This window comes from Panicum hallii, chromosome 2 (genome assembly GCF_002211085.1).
Source record: "Panicum hallii strain FIL2 chromosome 2, PHallii_v3.1, whole genome shotgun sequence".
Lineage (NCBI taxonomy): Eukaryota > Viridiplantae > Streptophyta > Magnoliopsida > Poales > Poaceae > Panicum > Panicum hallii.
The window spans coordinates 656666-674775 of NC_038043.1; the positions used below are offsets into that span (position 1 = coordinate 656666).

Below are 18110 nucleotides of genomic sequence, written 5' to 3' on the forward strand. Positions count from 1 at the left end.
ATAGGCATGCCTTCTTGATCTGACCAGACTTCAGATCGACAATGAAAAACCCAACAGCAGTCCTCATAAAAATGACCTCACCACCATCCACGACGGCAGCCACATGACATGGGGTCCGATCCGGCCACGAGGGCATCAGCCGGCAGTAGCGCATCGACGAGGTCAACCACCCTGCTTTGTGCCCATGTTGCATCTCCGTTGGTACAAACCTCCCTCAACCACATGCAGAGTCTGGACAAATGCATGGTGGTGAACCCCAACCTACCATGCATCTTCCGAAGCCATGAGCACAACTCGCTGCCAATTCAGGGGTGAGGCGAATCAGCGAGATTTCCCGGGTGGCCCTGGCCACATTGTACTCGAGGATTCTAGTGGTCGAACCAAGGTCGTAGCACTTGAAGTAGACCGCGTGTGCTGGGCTCCAGCACGAAGAGGTTGTCGCAGTACAATGGCGGGCTCGCTCCACGCGCCAGCCTCCGATGAGTAGTGCTGGTGCGAGTGGTGCCCGCGAAGACGACGCGGAAGGGGCCCCGGCGGCAGTCGTCGTGGTGGCCGCAGCCGGGGGCGGCGCAGAGCCCCGCCGCGTTCCAGCTCCACGCGGGCAGATGACCATAGCCCATGCAAACCACGAGGAAAGGTCCTTGGCGACAGCTGCAAGTTCCTCGTTCCCATCCACCGCCTCGAGACTCGACTGCGCCGCCGCTTGCCAATTTCCTCCTCCCCTGTTGCGAGTTTGCGACGCCCAAGCGCGGTGGGTGCAAACGGGGATTCTTGCCAATTTGGTGACAACGACAATACTGCAACCATCCGAAGAGAGATACAGCACCAGGGGGCTTTTTAAATCAAGCGTCTAGACTAATCTGAAACGTATCCTTGGTGCTATCGTGCAATACAAACGATTTCGGCAAGCATCACACAAACACACAGGTAGGCAGCTAGCTCGTTCAACACAGCAAGCAGCCTGAGCAAGCCAGAACACAGAGTACACCAATCACCACCACCTCAGCAACGCAGCCTAATAAACTGACTGCCTATCTGCCACATCCAGCATAGCCCGTCCGTCCCTCCTCCTGAGGGTTCGTCAGTACTCGGACGGCGAGATGACGTCATCAATCTTGAGTATCATCTTCACCACCTGGGTGGCGAGCAGGATCTGTTGCTGCTTGCCGATCAGAGTCTCAAACACGTTCTGTTCTTTCATGTCGTTGGTGCCAACGTCGTTGCAGTCTATCCCGCAGTGGGGGTTGCTCTCCTGCAAAGGTGTGCAGCAATCGGATGTCATCAGAGTTTCCAAACAACAATTCAGAAGGAATGAAACAGCAAGAGCCGAAAGCTGCACTGCAAAGAGATTACGATAACAATAATCAAGGGCAGAAGCAACCACGCCAAGTAATATGTAGCCATACTATGAATGAATGCACTTATTGCTTATTGGCAGTATCAAGATGCCACGGCAGCTAACAAAACAGATTCAAAGAAAAGGGTATACAAGTCCCATACCTTAACTTGCTGAGCTTTTACTGCAGTTAAGGTATCGATTGGTGGCAAACCACTGTTTTCAGCCAAGGCTAGTGGAACAGCATCTAGTGCATCAGCAAATGACCTGATAGCATACTGTGAAAAAACACACACACAATCAGAAGGTACAAATTGCATCCTTATTCAAAGAGAAGCTCCAAAGTCAACACATACCTGCTCAACTCCAGGGTGCCGATCTGCAGCAGTTTCAACAGCAATTGAACAAGATATCTCTGCTGAACCGCCACCATACACAATTGAGTTATTGCGGATCAAATTCCTTGCCACACAAAGAGCATCATGAAGACTCCGTTTGGTCTCCTCAATCATCATTTTGTTACCTACATAGCAGCAGTTAGTTTTACCATAAACTCAGATAAGGAATTATCCTAAAGCATAGGCGATAAATGAAATTTAACTATTTAAGATATGATTTGAGTAAACTGTAACAGCCAGCATAGTTTTAAAATGTTTGCTATCCTCCATCAGATGATTATATCTAAGTATCACTGCATGTATTTGTGTACAATCTGGGTTCCTGATGCAGGGTCAATACTGAAAGAAAGTTGGTTTGAGGCAAAATCCTTGATTGCGCAGTGAAATCACCACATAGCATTGAAATAAAAAAAAACTGAAACAGGAGAATTTCCCCTACTGATTATATATAAAATCAAAGTATATAAAAAGAAAAGGGTTCCCCTACTGACTATATAGAATCAAATGTTATAAAATATTTACAAGCATTTTCACTTTATTCGTTATGAATTATGAAGTTTCTCCAAATCAGATTAAAAACTGATGTTAATATGAAAGAAGGAAACATGAGGACATACCACCACGAATGAAAATAGTTACAGCTCTGGAATTGGCACACTGCTCAATGTAAAGCATCCGGTCCTTTGTAGTTCCGAAGGACTTCTCTCTGACTAATCCAGCCTATTGAAAAATGGCAAGGAAAAATATGTAACAGGTTGTCACTTGCAATACAATAAAGATGACAGCAGAGTATTTTCTATGTACAGTAAAAATAAAATTCTATGTGTCTTTCAACTGGTGTGGTCAAGAAACCAAAGCTAAATCCAACATCAAAGCTACCAAGAATGGCATGATAAAAGTCAAGTGTATATACAATAACAGCTCCAGAATATGAGTGTACCTTTCTATTCAACTAATAATCTGCTCATTACACAGAGTCAGAAACAATAAACAGTTATTTAAAAATATGGATATCTAGAAAGGCTGTCCAAAAAATGATATCTAGTCTAACTACTTCAGATTCAGATACATTAGATCACTAAACTGCTTAAGTGAACACCACATAATCAACCCATGCTTTTCCGGACTCAAGTCTTGGAAAATAAACTATATAATACATAAGAGTGATACCTTCCCAAGCTTTTCCGGACTCAACTCTTGGAATCTTGGAACAATCCGTCCTCCTGCAGTCAGTTATGTTAGGTATACTGCCTTCACAAGCCATTAATAGTCACAAAAGTATTAAACGGTGATATATAGGAGTATGTTGACCTGTTGCAATGGCAATCAATTCCAATTCAACACCACCAACCCATCTGACAGCTGGCAGATTTCTGTGCATCAACAAATGATTGGCTTCATCATCAAAACCCCATTGACAAATAACCAGGGTCGCACCAGCATCCTACAAAAAAAAAAGATTTGTGAATGGTATTTTAGCAAAGCAAATACCTCATTTACCCATAGTAACAAGCATAACTGGAAGAGGATGTATTTCAACTTGTATCACTGCAATTACTATAAAACCATGGGAAACAAATGGAATCTAAGCAAAATAACAATATAGATATTTGGATTACAGATCACACATCCAGATCAACATGATAGCTATGCATGTACATGTGTACGAAACATTATCACTCAGGTATTAGCAGCATAGATATTCTATGTTATTAAAACAGTTTAGATTTTACCTTGCACTTCTGAACCATCTCATCAAAGTATTTCTGCTCTTGCTCGCGCAACGTCTGGAATTTCTCTACAGTGTCAATGTCAACCTTATGCTTTGTCTTCGGCTTCGGGGGCTCGAATGGGCACGTCAGGATGGCAATCTTAGCATCCTCAATTTTCTTTGGCATTTGCGGGTGGCTCATATCTTTGTCAACAACAATTCCATATATGAGCTCAGTGTCCTCCAGCTTACCACCAACCTTGCCTTCTACTTTAATTAAATCCAAGTTAACATCCTTCCTCTCCAAATCGGCAACCGCAAGGACTGCTTTGACAGCAATCTCTGCCAGTGCCCGCTTGCAACGGTTAACACTGCATAATAAGAACAATGGAGACATCAGACATGCTGTTTTGTACGTGAATCTACTGGAATCATTGTGAAGCAGTAGAAAATACAATCTATTGTAAAAAAATGGCGGTGCAAAAAGTTCATACTAGGTGCAGAACTATATAGTTGAAAATGTTTTAAAGACTAAAAATAAGAGGACAGAAAGTTCAGATATGAATCAATGATTACTAACATGATAGAACCAATGAAATCTTCTAACCTAGTTCTATTACGCTGGCTCAGATAAAAGGGAAAAGCCTCAAGTTTCACGCTTAACGGAGATTTTTCTGTTGTACGAAAAAGAAGTGGCATAGCAATGGACAAAAGAAAATTTCCTCTATGATACTCTGAGAACATAATGTAGGGATTACTAAACAATAACCGTAAGGCCAAATGAAATTTATATGACTTACATCTTGGACGATAGAGTTGTCATGCAGGTCTGAACCAGTGGCTCGATATTGTCTGCACTGAACTCAAACTTCTGGGAGATGTGCTCTAGGTGCTCAAAAGCTATCCTTGATGCCATCTCATAGCCTTCAGCCACCCTAATCGGGTGAATACCACGTTCCAGAAGCTTCTCGGCCTGCTCCAGGAGAGCCCCAGCCATGACGACCACCCCAGTGGTGCCATCCCCGATTTCATAGTCTTGGCTGCGGGACAGCTCCACCATCAGCTTTGCAATCTGGTTGTCAACATCCATCTGCTCCAGGATGGTCGCCCCATCATTTGCTGTCAATTCATTCACAAGGCAGCACGTTCAGTATTCAATAAACAAAATTACATCTCCAAATCGACACCTCCTGTCCTAATTGAGGCATGGCACAGATCCTAAAACTGTAGGGGCGCCTCAGTTTAGCATTACCATCATGTAGGGTAAAACAGCTTGTAAACTTGAGCTGGCACTAAAATGGGATCACGAGCCACTACAGGAAATGGAGTTCCAACACGAGCGACTGTCCCGCGAACCCTAGATCTCAATCCCCGCGCGCAACCACTCAAAAACCCTCGCCCCCCGGAACACAAGCCAAGCGAAACTAGGGAGCTACGGTAGATACACGAGGAAGAGGAGGGTGAAGCGAAGCAGATGCTTACTGATAGTGACGTCGCCGTCGGGGGACTGGAGCATCTTGTCCATGCCCTTGGGTCCGAGCGAGGTGCGTAGGATCCGCCCGACGGCCTTGCCGGCGGCGATGTTGGCCTTCTGCGCGTCGAGGCCGCGCAGGCGCGTCTTCTTCTCCTGCTCCCGGAGGATGATGAAGGGGCGCCCGAACTCGTCGAAGGCGAGCGCCATGGCCGGCGCCCGGTGGATCGGAGGGGCGGCGGCGGCGGCGGGGGCGGAGTGCGGGCGGGGGAGGAGCCGAGTGTGGTGGAGTGAGTTTCTAGAGGGGGAGAATTCTCTATGGGCCTAGATACTCGCTGCTTGTGGGCTTCACCTGATGGGCTCCGTGGCCTCTATTCGGATGGGCCTGGATGGCCTTTGCTGGCGACAGGTAGCAGCAGGTGCTGGTGCGTGTGCCACGGGACTTTTTTAAAGAAAAGGTTAAAAAAAATAAAATTCGAAAAAGGTGTGCCGATTGGGAAAAAATCGAAAAATGGGTACCTCCTGTCCGTTGATCGGGCGGGAGGCGTGGGGCCGGGGACCTCCCGCCCAACCAGCGGGCGGGAGGTTCCAAAACTTATACCCGAGGGGCTCTTCGCGAATAAGAAACTTTTCTTATTCGTGAAGAGTTCCCTTACGCGGCTGCGGGGGCGTCCCGCCCATCCAACGGGCGGGAGGTCCCCCCGCGATATATAATCCCCCACCTGCCCCTAAATTTACATTTTATTCAGCAAAAACCAGGAAAAAAAGAAAGGGAGGAGAGGAAGAGAGAAGAGGAAGCGGCGAAGCCCTGTTCACACGTCGATTTGAAGATATATTCTCATTCTAGTCGTATAATTACTTAAAAATAATTATAATCTAGAAAATATTTCTTAGGGTAGTTATGTTTTGAATAGTTTTTAGTATTTTCAATTGTTTTTAGTATAATTTATATTCTGAATAGTTTAGATTCTGGAAAATATAATCTGTGAATCGTTGAAACTTAGGGTCGTTGTGTATTAATATGTAGTATAACTAGTTTATTAATAATTGACAGATATGTCTTTCGAGAAGGGTATTTTCAGTATATATTACGGAGAAGGAAATGTGATTTATGGGCCGAATGGGGTAGATTTAAGTGAATTTAACTGTGTGGTCAGAGAAATTACCAGACCGCACGAGAGAATATTTGAATCACTATGCAACAGGTTAATGAGGGGATTAAGGAGTAATCAGGAGACACACACTGTGAGTGTTCAGTGCGTCATAAATCGTACCACTCACGCTTTGATCTGGGAGCTGATGCCACTTGCAAGCAACGAGGACTGATTAACTTATCTGCAAAATGCAAGTCATTGGCAATGGCCACTGGTACTCCTTGTCAGTGTGCACCAGAACCCTTTGATAAACATTGAAGCTGCTCCGGGGGATAAAAATATTGATGAAGAAGTTGAGGAGCCAAATATTGAGGCAGGTGGCACCGCAGCACCTCAATGCATGGCTGATGAGGGGGAGAACATACCCTTTATTGTTGAACAGCTGCAAGATGAAGAACGTGAATTGGATAAAGCAATGAATGCCGATTCGTCTGATGATGAAAAGGATGTGCCTGAAGAATGGGTAAACAACAACTTCAGTCATCTTGACGTAGATGAGGGATCCAGCGTGCCTTCGGATTATAGGGAGAACGAAGTTGTCCAGGGTGCGAGGTACCACTCAATTGATAAGGTGAAGGAAGCTGTTAAGTGTTGGTCTCTCTCTCTTATGCGAGAGTTCAAAACAGTCGAGTGCAAATCTCGTAAGTACGATGTGGTATGTGTGAAGGAGGGCTGTCCGTGGCGGGTGCATGCCTATAAAGAGCAAATGGAAAGATTATTGGGAATGCTCAATTGTCACTCAGCACACTTATCATTTGCCGGGCGTGCAGAAAATCCATCGCAACCTTACATCGCAAAACATCGCAAATGAGATGTACGGGATGATAGTAGAGAACATGTCATTTGAATCAAAGTCTATTATCAGGCATATTCAGAAAAAGTATAAGTATACCATCTCGTACAGCAAGGCGTGGAGTGCAAAATAGAAGGTGTTGGAGATGAGGTTTGGGATGTTCGAGGCTGCATATGATAATTGTCAGTACATACAGACAGGGGTAACTCCTGCTAGGCTGTCCAGGCCCTTAGCGTATCACCATACGTGATCTTTCCCTCGCCTCCTGGGTGACGTGGCATATGGCCCAGGCCTGACAGCTGAGACTATGGTCTCCGAGTCCTCCCCGAGCTCTATGAGGTCCGGGGCCTCCGCATGCCACGGGAGGCAAGGAAGCTCTCGGGTAGCCCTCGTGGACCCGGACCCCCCAGGGAGGTCCGGGGCCGCCACGTGTGATGGCCGGACCATCACGGGCCTGACCGCTCCAACCGGCCTCGGGGGCCCTGACCTCCCTCCCTCCAGGGAGGGGTCCGGCGCCGCCACGTGCCGCCCCTACGGAGGGAGCGGGGCTGGCCCTGCCACGTGCGTGTGGCGCGCGGCCCTTCGCGGGTCTCCAGCCCACCTATCAGCATTTAATGCGGTAGCTGGGCCGGGCGCCCCCAAGTCAAAAAGCGTGGTCTGCCACTGACACACGGGGCAGGTAGGCTGACACTACGGTAAGCCCGCCTGTTTCCAAGTCGGCGCGTCGTGTCGCCGTGTACAGTGCACCAGCGGCGTGCAGTCCCATCACAGCGCCGCGCGCGGCGTAATGATGGGCTGTAACAGGAGAGCCGAGGCGTGCGCTACTACAGCGCGCGTGGAGGCAACGGCGCGGCGGGTCAGCGCTGCCCCCTCGCCTGTCAGAATCGCGCCCAACAGTGGCAGCACAGCACCACTGTTGGGTAACACTGATAGCGGTCACTGTGCCTGCAGGACGGCACACAACCGTATCCGGATTGTCGATACGCACGATATCTTCCCGACCGAGAAGGCTGCGACAAGGGGCTAGAGAGGGAGATCTCCATATCACACAGAGTAGGTCTCTGTTGGCCGGACCCACCTGTCGGGGTCCCGCACAGTGTAAACACCTCCCTTGGACTATAAAAGGGAGAGTGTACTCATTAGAGGACAGGCTCCAAGTTTTTGTACGCACACAAGCTTATGCTGCTTTCCATTCAGGCTTACACAGCCAAAACAATACCAAAGTGGACGTAGGGTATTACGCTCCGGCGGCTCGAACCACTCTAAATCCTTGCGTCCTTCCTGCGTTCATCGGCTTATCAATCTAGCGCTCCTAAGACCCCTCCAAACCCATCCTTAACTAGGATTAGACGGGTGCTTTCCGCCACCCGACTGGAGAATTCCTCCGACATTTGGCGCGCCAGGTAGGGGGTTAGGTTTGGTTTGCGCTCGGTCGACCTTCACGACCTCAATGGCGCAGGAAGATGGTCACAACGACCTCCTGTTGGGCGAGGAGGTGGCGTCCACGACACCACATGTTTCCCGTCATCCAACATCCAGGGCGGTGCGAGCAGCTCTGCAACACGCTGCGGCGCGGGCCTTAGTGGCCCAATCGGTGCCCGCACCGAATGGGCCGCTCATGGCAGCCAGGGAGTTGCTCCGCAACCCCCCTGGTGAGGCGGCCTCGCCCGACGCCCAGAGGCAATGGCATGACAATGTCGACCGCCTCCTCAACCTGGCACAGGCTTCCCTGTGTTCAGCGGGGGGGTCTGCCCCCAGGCAACGCCGTCATCAGTGCGCGGCGCATCCGGTTCTGTGCACTCACCATCAGTGAGGAGTGCACGGACCGAGGACCTCCGGGCCGAGCTCAACCGCAGACGTGCGGGAGAGGACGCTCGTGTCTCCATTGAGTGGGTGCGTGGTCGCCGGCTCAATATCGAGGGTCGCGACCTCGATGCCGAATTCGCTGCGGTTGTTCCGGCCCCGCAGGGACCTGTCCAGGCACCGGTGTCTGGGGTGGGCTGCGCCGCACTCGCAGACCACCTTCGCGCGGTCGCCTGGCCGTCCAAGTTTCGGCCACACCTGCCGGAGAAGTACGACGAGTCCTCCAACCCGTCAGAATCCCTGCAGGTCTACATCACTGCCATCACGGCGGCTGGAGGTAATGACGCCGTTATGGAAAGTTACTTCCATGTAGCCTTGACCGGGCCAGCCTGGACCTGGCTCATGAACCTTACTCCGGGATCTATCCGATCCTGGGGGGAGCTGTGCGCACAGTTCACAGCAAACTTTGCCAGTGCGTACCAGCAGCACGGCGTGGAGGCCCATCTCCATGCTGTGAGGCAGCAACCCGGAGAAACCCTCCGAGCCTTCATTTCCCGCTTCACCAAGGTACGTGGAACGATTCCGCGTATCTCCGACGCGTCTATTATCACGGCTTCCCGACAGGGGGTCCGTGATGAGAAGATGCTGGAGAAGCCGGCGACCCACCAGGTGGAAACCGTCACCACCTTGTTCGCTTGGCGGACAAATGCGCCAGGGCAGCGGAGGGCCGTGCATGGCACTCCGCAACCCAAGCAGATCCCGCACAGACGAGTGGGCCCAGTGTCGCTGCCCCTGGCAGTGGCAAGAAGAAGAACAAGAAGACCCGTGGCTTTGACAAGTCACGGATCGGGGACCGGCCGTTGCTGCGACAACGACCGGAGGCCAGAACCCCGCGGCAAGCGCCCACGGCAAAAGCGCACTGACCCCGGATCGTGCCCTGTTCACCCTGGGGCTCGCCACAGTGCCACCGAGTGCCGCGAGATCCAAAAGCTCGCGGAGCGCCTCAGCAAGAGGCGCGACCAAGCCTCTAGGGAAGGCTCTCCCCCTCCGAGGCGTTCCGTCAAGAAGAAGGTCTCCGACGCCGATGCGGCCGCCGGGGAGAGGGAGTTGGGGTACCAAACCCCCAACAAAGACCTCAAGGGTCTCTTCCACCAGTCTGACTCCAAGTCTGGTGGTGACGAGCACCGCAAGAAGTTGTACGTGATGTACGGCGGCAGCTCGAATCTCGTCGCCCGGCGGGACATCAAGACCCTCCGCCGAGAGGTCCTCTCGGCGAAGCTGAAGGCGGCGCCGTACTAGCGGTGGAAGAACACTACCATCTCCTTCGGGCCGTCGGACTGCCCGAAGAACATGGCGGGCGCTGGTGTGCTGCCGCTTGTCACGGCACCCACCATCGCCAACGTCCGCCTCGACCACGTGCTGATCGACGGATGTGCAGGCCTTAGTGTCATCAGCTATGCAGCGTTCAAGCACCTGCAGATCCCGGAGTCCAAGCTGGCTCCTTCGCGCCCATTCTGCAGAGTGGGCCCTGACCCAGTGTACCCGGTGGGGACCATCACCCTACCGGTTACATTTGGGACGGAGGACAACTTCCGCACCGAGAACGTGCAGTTCGAGGTTGCGGAGGTTAACCTCCCCTTTAATGCCATCATTGGCAGACTGGCCCTGTACCGGTTCATGGCCATTGCCCATTACGGGTATTTGGTCCTGAAGATGCCTTGTCCGGCAGGTGTCCTCACCATCCAGAGCGACCGGGCCACTGCCGTCGTAGCGGTCGAGAAGCTCCATGCGTTGGCAACAGGGCTTGCCCCTGCAACTGGCGCCCAGGGGTCCGACCCCTCCACCTCGCGTGCCAAGGCCCTGGCCAAGGCACCCAAGGTCCGTCCGTCTGACACGGACGATGTACCCGTGAAGACCGTCCAGGTCAGAGCGGAGACCTCCCAGACCACCCGCATCGACGTGTTCGACTGGGAACCGTCACAGATGCCCGGGATCCCTAGGGACGTGATTGAGCACCATTTGAAGATCCACCCCGACGCTAGGCCGGTCCGGCAGAAGCCACGAAAGCAGTCCATCGAGCGGCAAAACTTCATCCGTGAACAGGTCCGCAAGCTGCTGCAGGCTGGCTTCATTGAGGAGGTCTACCATCCAGTGTGGTTGGCTGTAACATCCCGAATTTTACGCATGCTTAAAACCATACTTAAGAATTAATTAATTAATTAAATTAATAAAAGTACTCCAGATAAAATAATGTCAGTTGCTCAAACTTTGTTCTCATTCGAAATGCAACCCGTCCTTTGTATTTTTCCTTGTCAACCCACAATCCGACTCATCTTGACCTCCATCTGATTAAATTGGAAACCCAACCGAATTTCTTCTATCTCGTTCCAACGTGACCGTGTTAATCTTCTAATCCTATTACCCTTCTTCCTCCTCGGTATGGACTTCATTACTGGTCTACCCAGAACCAAGAGTGGTAATGATTCCGTCTGGGTAGTGGTCGACCGTCTCACAAAGGTTGCCCACTTTATACCTGTGCGCACCACTTACGACGGTGACAAGCTAGCTAAGCTGTACATCGACCGTATAGTAAAGCTGCATGGCGTACCCAAGCGGATAGTCTCAGATCGAGGGACCCAGTTCACCTCGAGGTTCTGGAGGAGTTTGCATGAGGCACTTGGCACTAAGCTGGATTTCAGTTCGGCTTATCATCCTCAAACAGATGGCCAAACTGAGAGGATTAACCAGATCTTAGAGGATATGCTGAGAGCATGTGTCCTCACTTATGGCAAGGACTGGGAAGATAGTCTGCCATATGCCGAGTTTTCCTACAACAATAGTTACCAGACCAGCATTAAGATGTCACCGTTCGAAGCTCTCTATGGAAGGAAGTGTCGGACCCCACTGATGTGGTCTGAAGTTGGGGATCGCATCGTGGAGCGACCGGATTTTATTAAAGCAGCAGAAGACAAAGTGGCCGAGATAAGAGCAAATTTGAAGGCAGCTCAGTCACGCCAGAAAAGCTATGCGGATAAGAGAAGGCGTGAGCTCAACTTTGAGGTTGGAGATCATGTGTATCTTAAAGTCTCTCCAATCCGTGGCACGCGCAGATTCCAAGTGCGTGGAAAGCTGGCCCCAAGATTTATCGGTCCTTTTCCGATCTTGAAGAAAGTGGGAGCCGTAGCTTATAAGATCCAGCTGCCGGAGGAGATGTCAGATGTGCACAATGTCTTTCATGTGTCCCAGCTGAGAAAATGTTTAAGAGTGCCAGAAGAACAAGTGGTACGGGACACCATCGATCTGCAAGATGACTTGAGGTATCAAGAGGTGCCCGTTAAGGTTTTGGACACTGTGACTCGTAAGACCAGGACATCCACCGTCAAGCTTTGCCGAGTCCAGTGGAGCAGGCACTCAGAAGCGGAAGCGACATGGGAGAGAGGAAGCGCTGAGAGCCGAGTTTCCCCACCTTTTTCAGGAACCACCCGAATCTCGAGGACGAGATTCCACCTAAGTGGGATAGGTCTGTAACATCCCAAATTTTACGCATGCTTAAAACCGTACTTAAGAATTAATTAATTAATTAAATTAATAAAAGTACTCCGGATAAAATAATGTCAGTTGCTCAAACTTTGTTCTCATTCGAAATGCAACCCGTCCTTTGTATTTTTCCTTGTCAACCCACAATCCGACTCATCTTGACCTCCATCTGATTAAATTGGAAACCCAACCGAATTTCTTCTATCTCGTTCCAACGTGACCGTGTTAATCTTCTAATCCTATTACCCTTCTTCCTCCTCGGTCCAGAATATCATCAGTAGAGCTCACCGTCCTTTCTCGCCATCCCTGTAATTTTTCCGAGTCCACCGCACAACGTAGAATCTCATTCACCGTTTACCTCTAGTCGAAGCCGATGAAGTATCACCAACATGCCCGCTAGCCTTGCGTAGTGTTTCGGCAAATTTGCCTGTTTTTCCCCTCTGCTTTTACGCACGCCACAACGGCGAGACCGACAGCCTCGGCAGCCGCGCACCTCACCAATTTCACGCACGCGCCGAAGCCTCCGGAAGCAGCCGTACGCGGGCTTTACTGCGGTAAACGATCACCAGTGCAAAGCCTTTACTCCGGTAAACGGCCAATAGCCTGAGCCGACAGCCTGCCCGCCGTCTTTGACTTTTCTCGCACAACCATGCCAAGGAGGATGTCACTGCACTGAGGCTGCAACCTTCTGGTTCCCAACTGTGCTCAGTCGCTGTGCTGCCGAACGTGACGCGACTCGTCGGGCAGCATAGCAAGTAAAACGGACGAGTGAGTCCATGCTTGAACTGTGAGAGCGTCCACACGAATAGCAGCACACCGGAGATTTTTCCCGGCAAGCACCGACCTTCCTCCGCTACTTAAACAAACCCACAGCCACCACAGCGCCCCAATCCACTCGACTCCCATATTCCAGTCACGAGCTGAGCTCAAGCGTCTCCCCAAACTGAAATCGCTGCCCTCGTTGATCTGCTCCTGTGAGCCTTCCTCGGACCGACCAAAGGCAAGGTGAGCACCACCAGTGTCCCCTCTGCCTCCCCCACCCGCTGAATCATTGATTCCATGGTCTTCCTGAGCTGCCGTCGAGCTTCTGGCTCCATGGCCGCAGCACCCCGATGCAGCAGCAGCCCCATGGCCATTCCCCGAGCTGACGCCTCAAATGAGCAAGCTGTGAACCAAGGATCGATTTCCCCTGCTCCCTGGCCATCCCCTTCCCCTTCCTCCACGCCGGCCAGAGCTCACTTGAGCTCTCCAATGGCGGACAGAAACAGGAAGCCAGGAAGAAGAACAGTCCTGTGCTTTCCCTGGTGGTCTGTGTGAGGCAGATGACCCCCACGTGATGGGCTGAGTAAAAGGAGCCCACACAGCCCAACCATGCCTAAGCCCATGTACACAAATTAGCTGGACCCAAATCAATTGCACAGCAGGACAGATACACTCGTACAGCCCAAGCCGATCCATTCCTTTTCATTTTCGTAGTCAACTAAAAACAGCAACAATGTTTAGACCATATCTCACCCATCCGAACTCCGATTGACCAGATTCTTTTTCCTAAATTCATATAAAATCAAGAACTATCAAATGAAACCAATATGTGTATGATGTGCTGATGTTTGCTTATACGTGTATGTGGTCTGTTTGCGTGATTACAAATCAAAATCAGAACCCGTACGCGAAGGAGAACCAGAGGAACCGAACGACCCGGAGTTCGACGCAGAGGACACTTACGCCAGCGAAGGCAAGTCTCATCGACTCCTGCTTGATCATATTGCACCTATTGTGAGGAACTACCCATTACAGCCTTAGTATAGGTCATTGCATGTGCTGCTGAGAATTACCGAGTGAATGAGATGAACCTAGTTACTGCCTTGATTGCATGTTGTTATGATGTCTTGCATGATGATTGCCTATTGACCTTGGATACGTTGAGTTGAACCTGATATGAGATGAGATGTCAACCGGGGTAGTGTGGGACAGTGGATGTGTAAGCGCTACCATGGTGGTAGAGTTACGTTCGAGTGCTGCCGTGGTGGCAGGCTCGGGGTTGTGTTGTTAGGGATAGTCACTGCCCTGGTGAAACCCAAGGGCCGAGTTGTTTTGCCATCTCACCTAACCTATGTTCAGTGCGACCACGCGTTCCGGAATGGGACGGGCTTAGCCTAATCCCACTGGCTAACCTGGTAGTCGTCCGAGGTGGATGTATTTATGGGTGGAGACCGAGAGTGGTCAGGACCCGAGGGTATGTGGGCGGCTAGGCGAGGTTATGCCATGGCTGGGTGTCGGCTATGTCGATATTGCCTCGGGCAGTATCGTGCGTGTGGGTACAGCGTGCTACCTCTGCAGAGTGTACAAATCCATTCGAATGGCCGTGTCCTCGGTACAGGACAGGTTACGGTGTGGACATAACAACGAGGTGTCTATCCAGCCTATTCTAGCCCTGTTATGTGATGGTCATTGGTGAGATAAATCCGGAATGCTTGTTAATTGTCACCCTTTTGTTGCATTTATTATTGCATTATTTAGCTACTTGATCATTGCATTGTTTATCTGCTTTAACCCCCTCCCGTAGGGCGAGGTGGGACTTGCTGAGTACTTTTGTACTCACCCCTATTGCTGATATGTTTTTCAGAAGATCCTGACTACGTGCCAGAAGACGTCGAGTAGTCCGTGCCCGCACCCAAGTCTGTGTTCGTGGAGCCATAGTCTAGCGGTAGTGCCGATGACGTGTGAAGAGCAGCTTAGTGCCGATATAATGATTGTGATCGTATTCCTAGTGATTGTAATCTTCGTGATGAACTGTGCAAAAATAAAGCTTGTATGACTTTGGTTCCACCTATGTGATGTATTGTACCAAAGACTGTTTTCTGGTATATCAATACATTATTAGCACTGATCCTCTGGGTCGGGGCGCTTCAGGTGGTATCAGAGCCATACTTGGCTATACTCGTTGCGTCCAGAAAACTCCGCCACTACTTCCAGGCCCACAAGATTGTGGTGGTAACCTCCTACCCATTGAGGGCCATCCTCCACAACTCCAACGCCACAGGCAACATCGCCAAGTGGGCAGCAGAGCTCGTTGGATTCTAGCTCGACTTCCAGCCACGCCATGCTGTCAAGAGCCAGGTCCTTGCTGACTTCGTCGCGGAGTGGACACCAGCACCAAGCGTCCCTGGGGGTCCGGGTGACGGCTCGGACCCCCCACGTCCGGAAGTCAGAGCTCCGGTGTTCACCGGACCTCACTGGACACTCTTCTTCGATGGGTCCGCCCGCGGCAAGGGGGCAGGGGCTGGCGTGGTCTTCATCGACCCATGTGGCGAGCAGTTGAAGTACATGGTGCACCTCGACTTTGGGGCCACCAACAACATGGCGGAGTACGAGGCCTTGATCTTCGGACTCACGGCGGCTCTGTCCCTGGGGGTCCGGGAGCTCCTGGTCAAAGGGGACTCCCAACTCGTCATCAGGCAAGTCCAGGGGGAGTGTTGCTATAACAATCCCCAGCTCGCAGCCTACCTCATTCATGTGAGGAGGCTGGAGAAGGACTTCGATGTGCTGGAACTGTAAGACGTTCCACGCGAGGCCAACTCAGCAGCAGATGCACTCTCCGCGAGCGCATCAACTCAGGCACCCGTGCCTGAGGGCGTCTTCCAGAGACACCTGCTGAAGCCTTCTGCCCAGCCTGCCGACCTGAGCAAAAAGGGTCGGACTAGCACCTCGAAACTAGCGGTCCCGGCGGTGCTCCATCCGTGGAGCCCGCCAAGGGTCGTGTGCTCCCTTGAGGGTCCCGAAGACCTCAGGGAGTCACGCCCGAATTCTTAGGAAGATCCCGATGCATGGATCTCTAAGGTCCGGGACTACCTGAAAGATAATTTCCTTCCTAAAGACCAAGCATCTGCTGAGCGCATAGTCCGGATGGCTAAGCGATACACGATGGTAGAAGGGGATCTCTACCGCCGTGGCGCCAATGGCATCCTCATGCGGTGCATCACCCAGGAAGAGGGCCGCGACTTGCTCGCGGAGATCCATGGAGGCGAGTGCGGAAGTCATTTTTCATCCCGCACGCTGGTCGGTAAGGCCTTCTGGCATGGCTTTTACTGGCCGACAGCGCTCCAGGATGCAGCTGAGTTGGTAAGATCCTGCAAAGCATGCCAGTTCCATGAAAAGCAGATATACACTCCAGCTCAGGCGCTGCAGATGATTCCTCCCTCTTGGCCCTTTGCCGTGTGGGGATTGGATATCTTGGGACCTTTCTGTAGAGCCGTCGGCGGGTACCGGTACCTCTATGTCACCATTGACAAATTCACCAAGTGGCTAAAGGCAACCCCAGTGGTCAATATCACCAAGGCATCAGCAACCGCTTTCCTCAAGTCAATCGTGTGCCGGTTCGGGGTCCCGAACCGGGTCATCACCGACAATGGGACTCAGTTCACGAGCCAATACTTCCAGGAGTACTGCGAGGACATTGGCATCTAGCTCTGTTTCGCCTCAGTGGCACACCCCAGGAGCAATGGCCAAGTCGAGCGGGCTAATGCTGAGATCCTTAGAGGACTCAAGATCCGGACCTACTGCGATCTTGAGAAACATGGTGCAAGGTGGATTGATGAGCTTCCGAGTGTGCTGTGGGGAAACCGGACCGCACCCAGCCGGGCAACAGGGGAAACCCCTTTCTTCTTGGTCTACGGGGCCGAAGCGTGCCTTCCCCCGGAGATAACCATGGGCTCTCTACGAGTCCGAACTTTTGATGAGGACTTGCAGGAACAGCAGCGTCGCCAAGACGTGGACTTCGTCGACGAGCGAAGATGGCGAGCTGCAGTCCAAAACGCACGGTACAATCAAGCGCTCCGGCGCTACCACCAACGGTTCGTGCGGAATAGGGAGCTCCGGGTCGGGGACCTAGTCTTAAGGCGAATCCTAAACCGAGAGAGCCTGCACAAGCTCTCTCCCAGCTGGGAGGGGCCCTTCAAGGTGACAAAGGTGTGCCGACCCGGATCTGTTCGTTTAGCTACGGAGGAAGGCATGCAACTACCCAATCCATGGAACATTGAGCACCTCCGTAAGTTCTATCCCTAGGACCTAGTTGAGAGGAAATTTTTTCTTTGTAATTGGTAGCTCCAACGTGCGGTCCAGGGCGGTGGAGGTCCACCCTCGTAAACCCAGCCCCTGGCGAACATCGCACAAGTCTTCTGTACCAATTCGTTAAGGAAAAATTTGTTTCTCAAATGTGTCCCTGAAGTCTATGAAGTTCTATTTTTTCCTTGCTTCTCGATTACGCTAACCCCCCACGTGGTTTTTCACATCTGAGTCGTGCCGAAGGCCCTACCTAAGTTGCCATACTACGTCTCTGCCCGGGACCCCTGTCTTGCGGAAGAAAAGGAACCGGACACCTGGGAACTGGCTTTAGGGAGACATGCTCATTCTTTGCCGGGGTACAGGACCGTGTTGCCGCTTAGCCTGGTTCCGTACCCTAAGCCTACACGCCCTGCCCCCCTAGGACGAGTACCGTTGTACCTCGAACCATGGACCCGGGGGCCGGGACCCCTTAGATTCCCGAACTGTGACCCCGGTGCTCTGACTCGTTACGCAACTCAGTAGGCCTTCGCTGGCCGGTCCGGGACCTCGTGGGGACGTCTACTAAGTGTCGATCTAAGTCACGTGCAGGACCTCAGTTTTTTGGCAGCTAGTCCCGACCTATCGCGACTACCTCCCAGGGGGCCACGGGACCTCGGTGTACTCAAGACTCGGTGTACTCGAGAACACTTTACAGATCGACAACCAGGAAAACAGCTAAGTTTTTCGAAAAAAAGTAGACGCACGAAATACTTAATGCATTACTGATAATATGCACAACATAACGGAGTTATTTTACAATAACAAAAGTTATATTACAAAAGAAACAACAAAAAGATTCTAGAG

The 18110-nt window shown here is 51.5% G+C and overlaps 1 protein-coding gene across 1 annotated transcript; it reads right to left on the reverse strand.

Moving 5' to 3' along the window:
* Nucleotides 1–814: 814 nt before the first annotated feature.
* Nucleotides 815–5213, reverse strand: LOC112882239 (T-complex protein 1 subunit epsilon). The gene is made up of 9 exons (XM_025947251.1): nt 4928–5213; nt 4246–4564; nt 3468–3816; nt 3046–3178; nt 2905–2957; nt 2352–2454; nt 1693–1859; nt 1501–1614; nt 815–1252 (listed from the first exon to the last, which is right to left on the reverse strand). The coding sequence occupies exons 1-9, from the start codon at nt 5124–5126 to the stop codon at nt 1082–1084; spliced, it is 1608 nt and encodes a 535-aa protein (XP_025803036.1). The 5' UTR covers nt 5127–5213; the 3' UTR covers nt 815–1081.
* Nucleotides 5214–18110: the final 12897 nt, after the last annotated feature.

Coding starts and splice junctions, on each gene's coding strand:
- LOC112882239 (XM_025947251.1), bottom strand. CDS start 5,126: ATGGCGCTCGCCTTCGACGAGTTCGGGCGCCCCTTCATCATCCTCCGG. Junction 4,565..4,927: donor CGACGGCGACGTCACTATCA/GTAAGCATCTGC, acceptor ATGAATTGACAG/CAAATGATGGGGCGACCATC. Junction 2,958..3,045: donor ATTGATTGCCATTGCAACAG/GTCAACATACTC, acceptor AACTGACTGCAG/GAGGACGGATTGTTCCAAGA.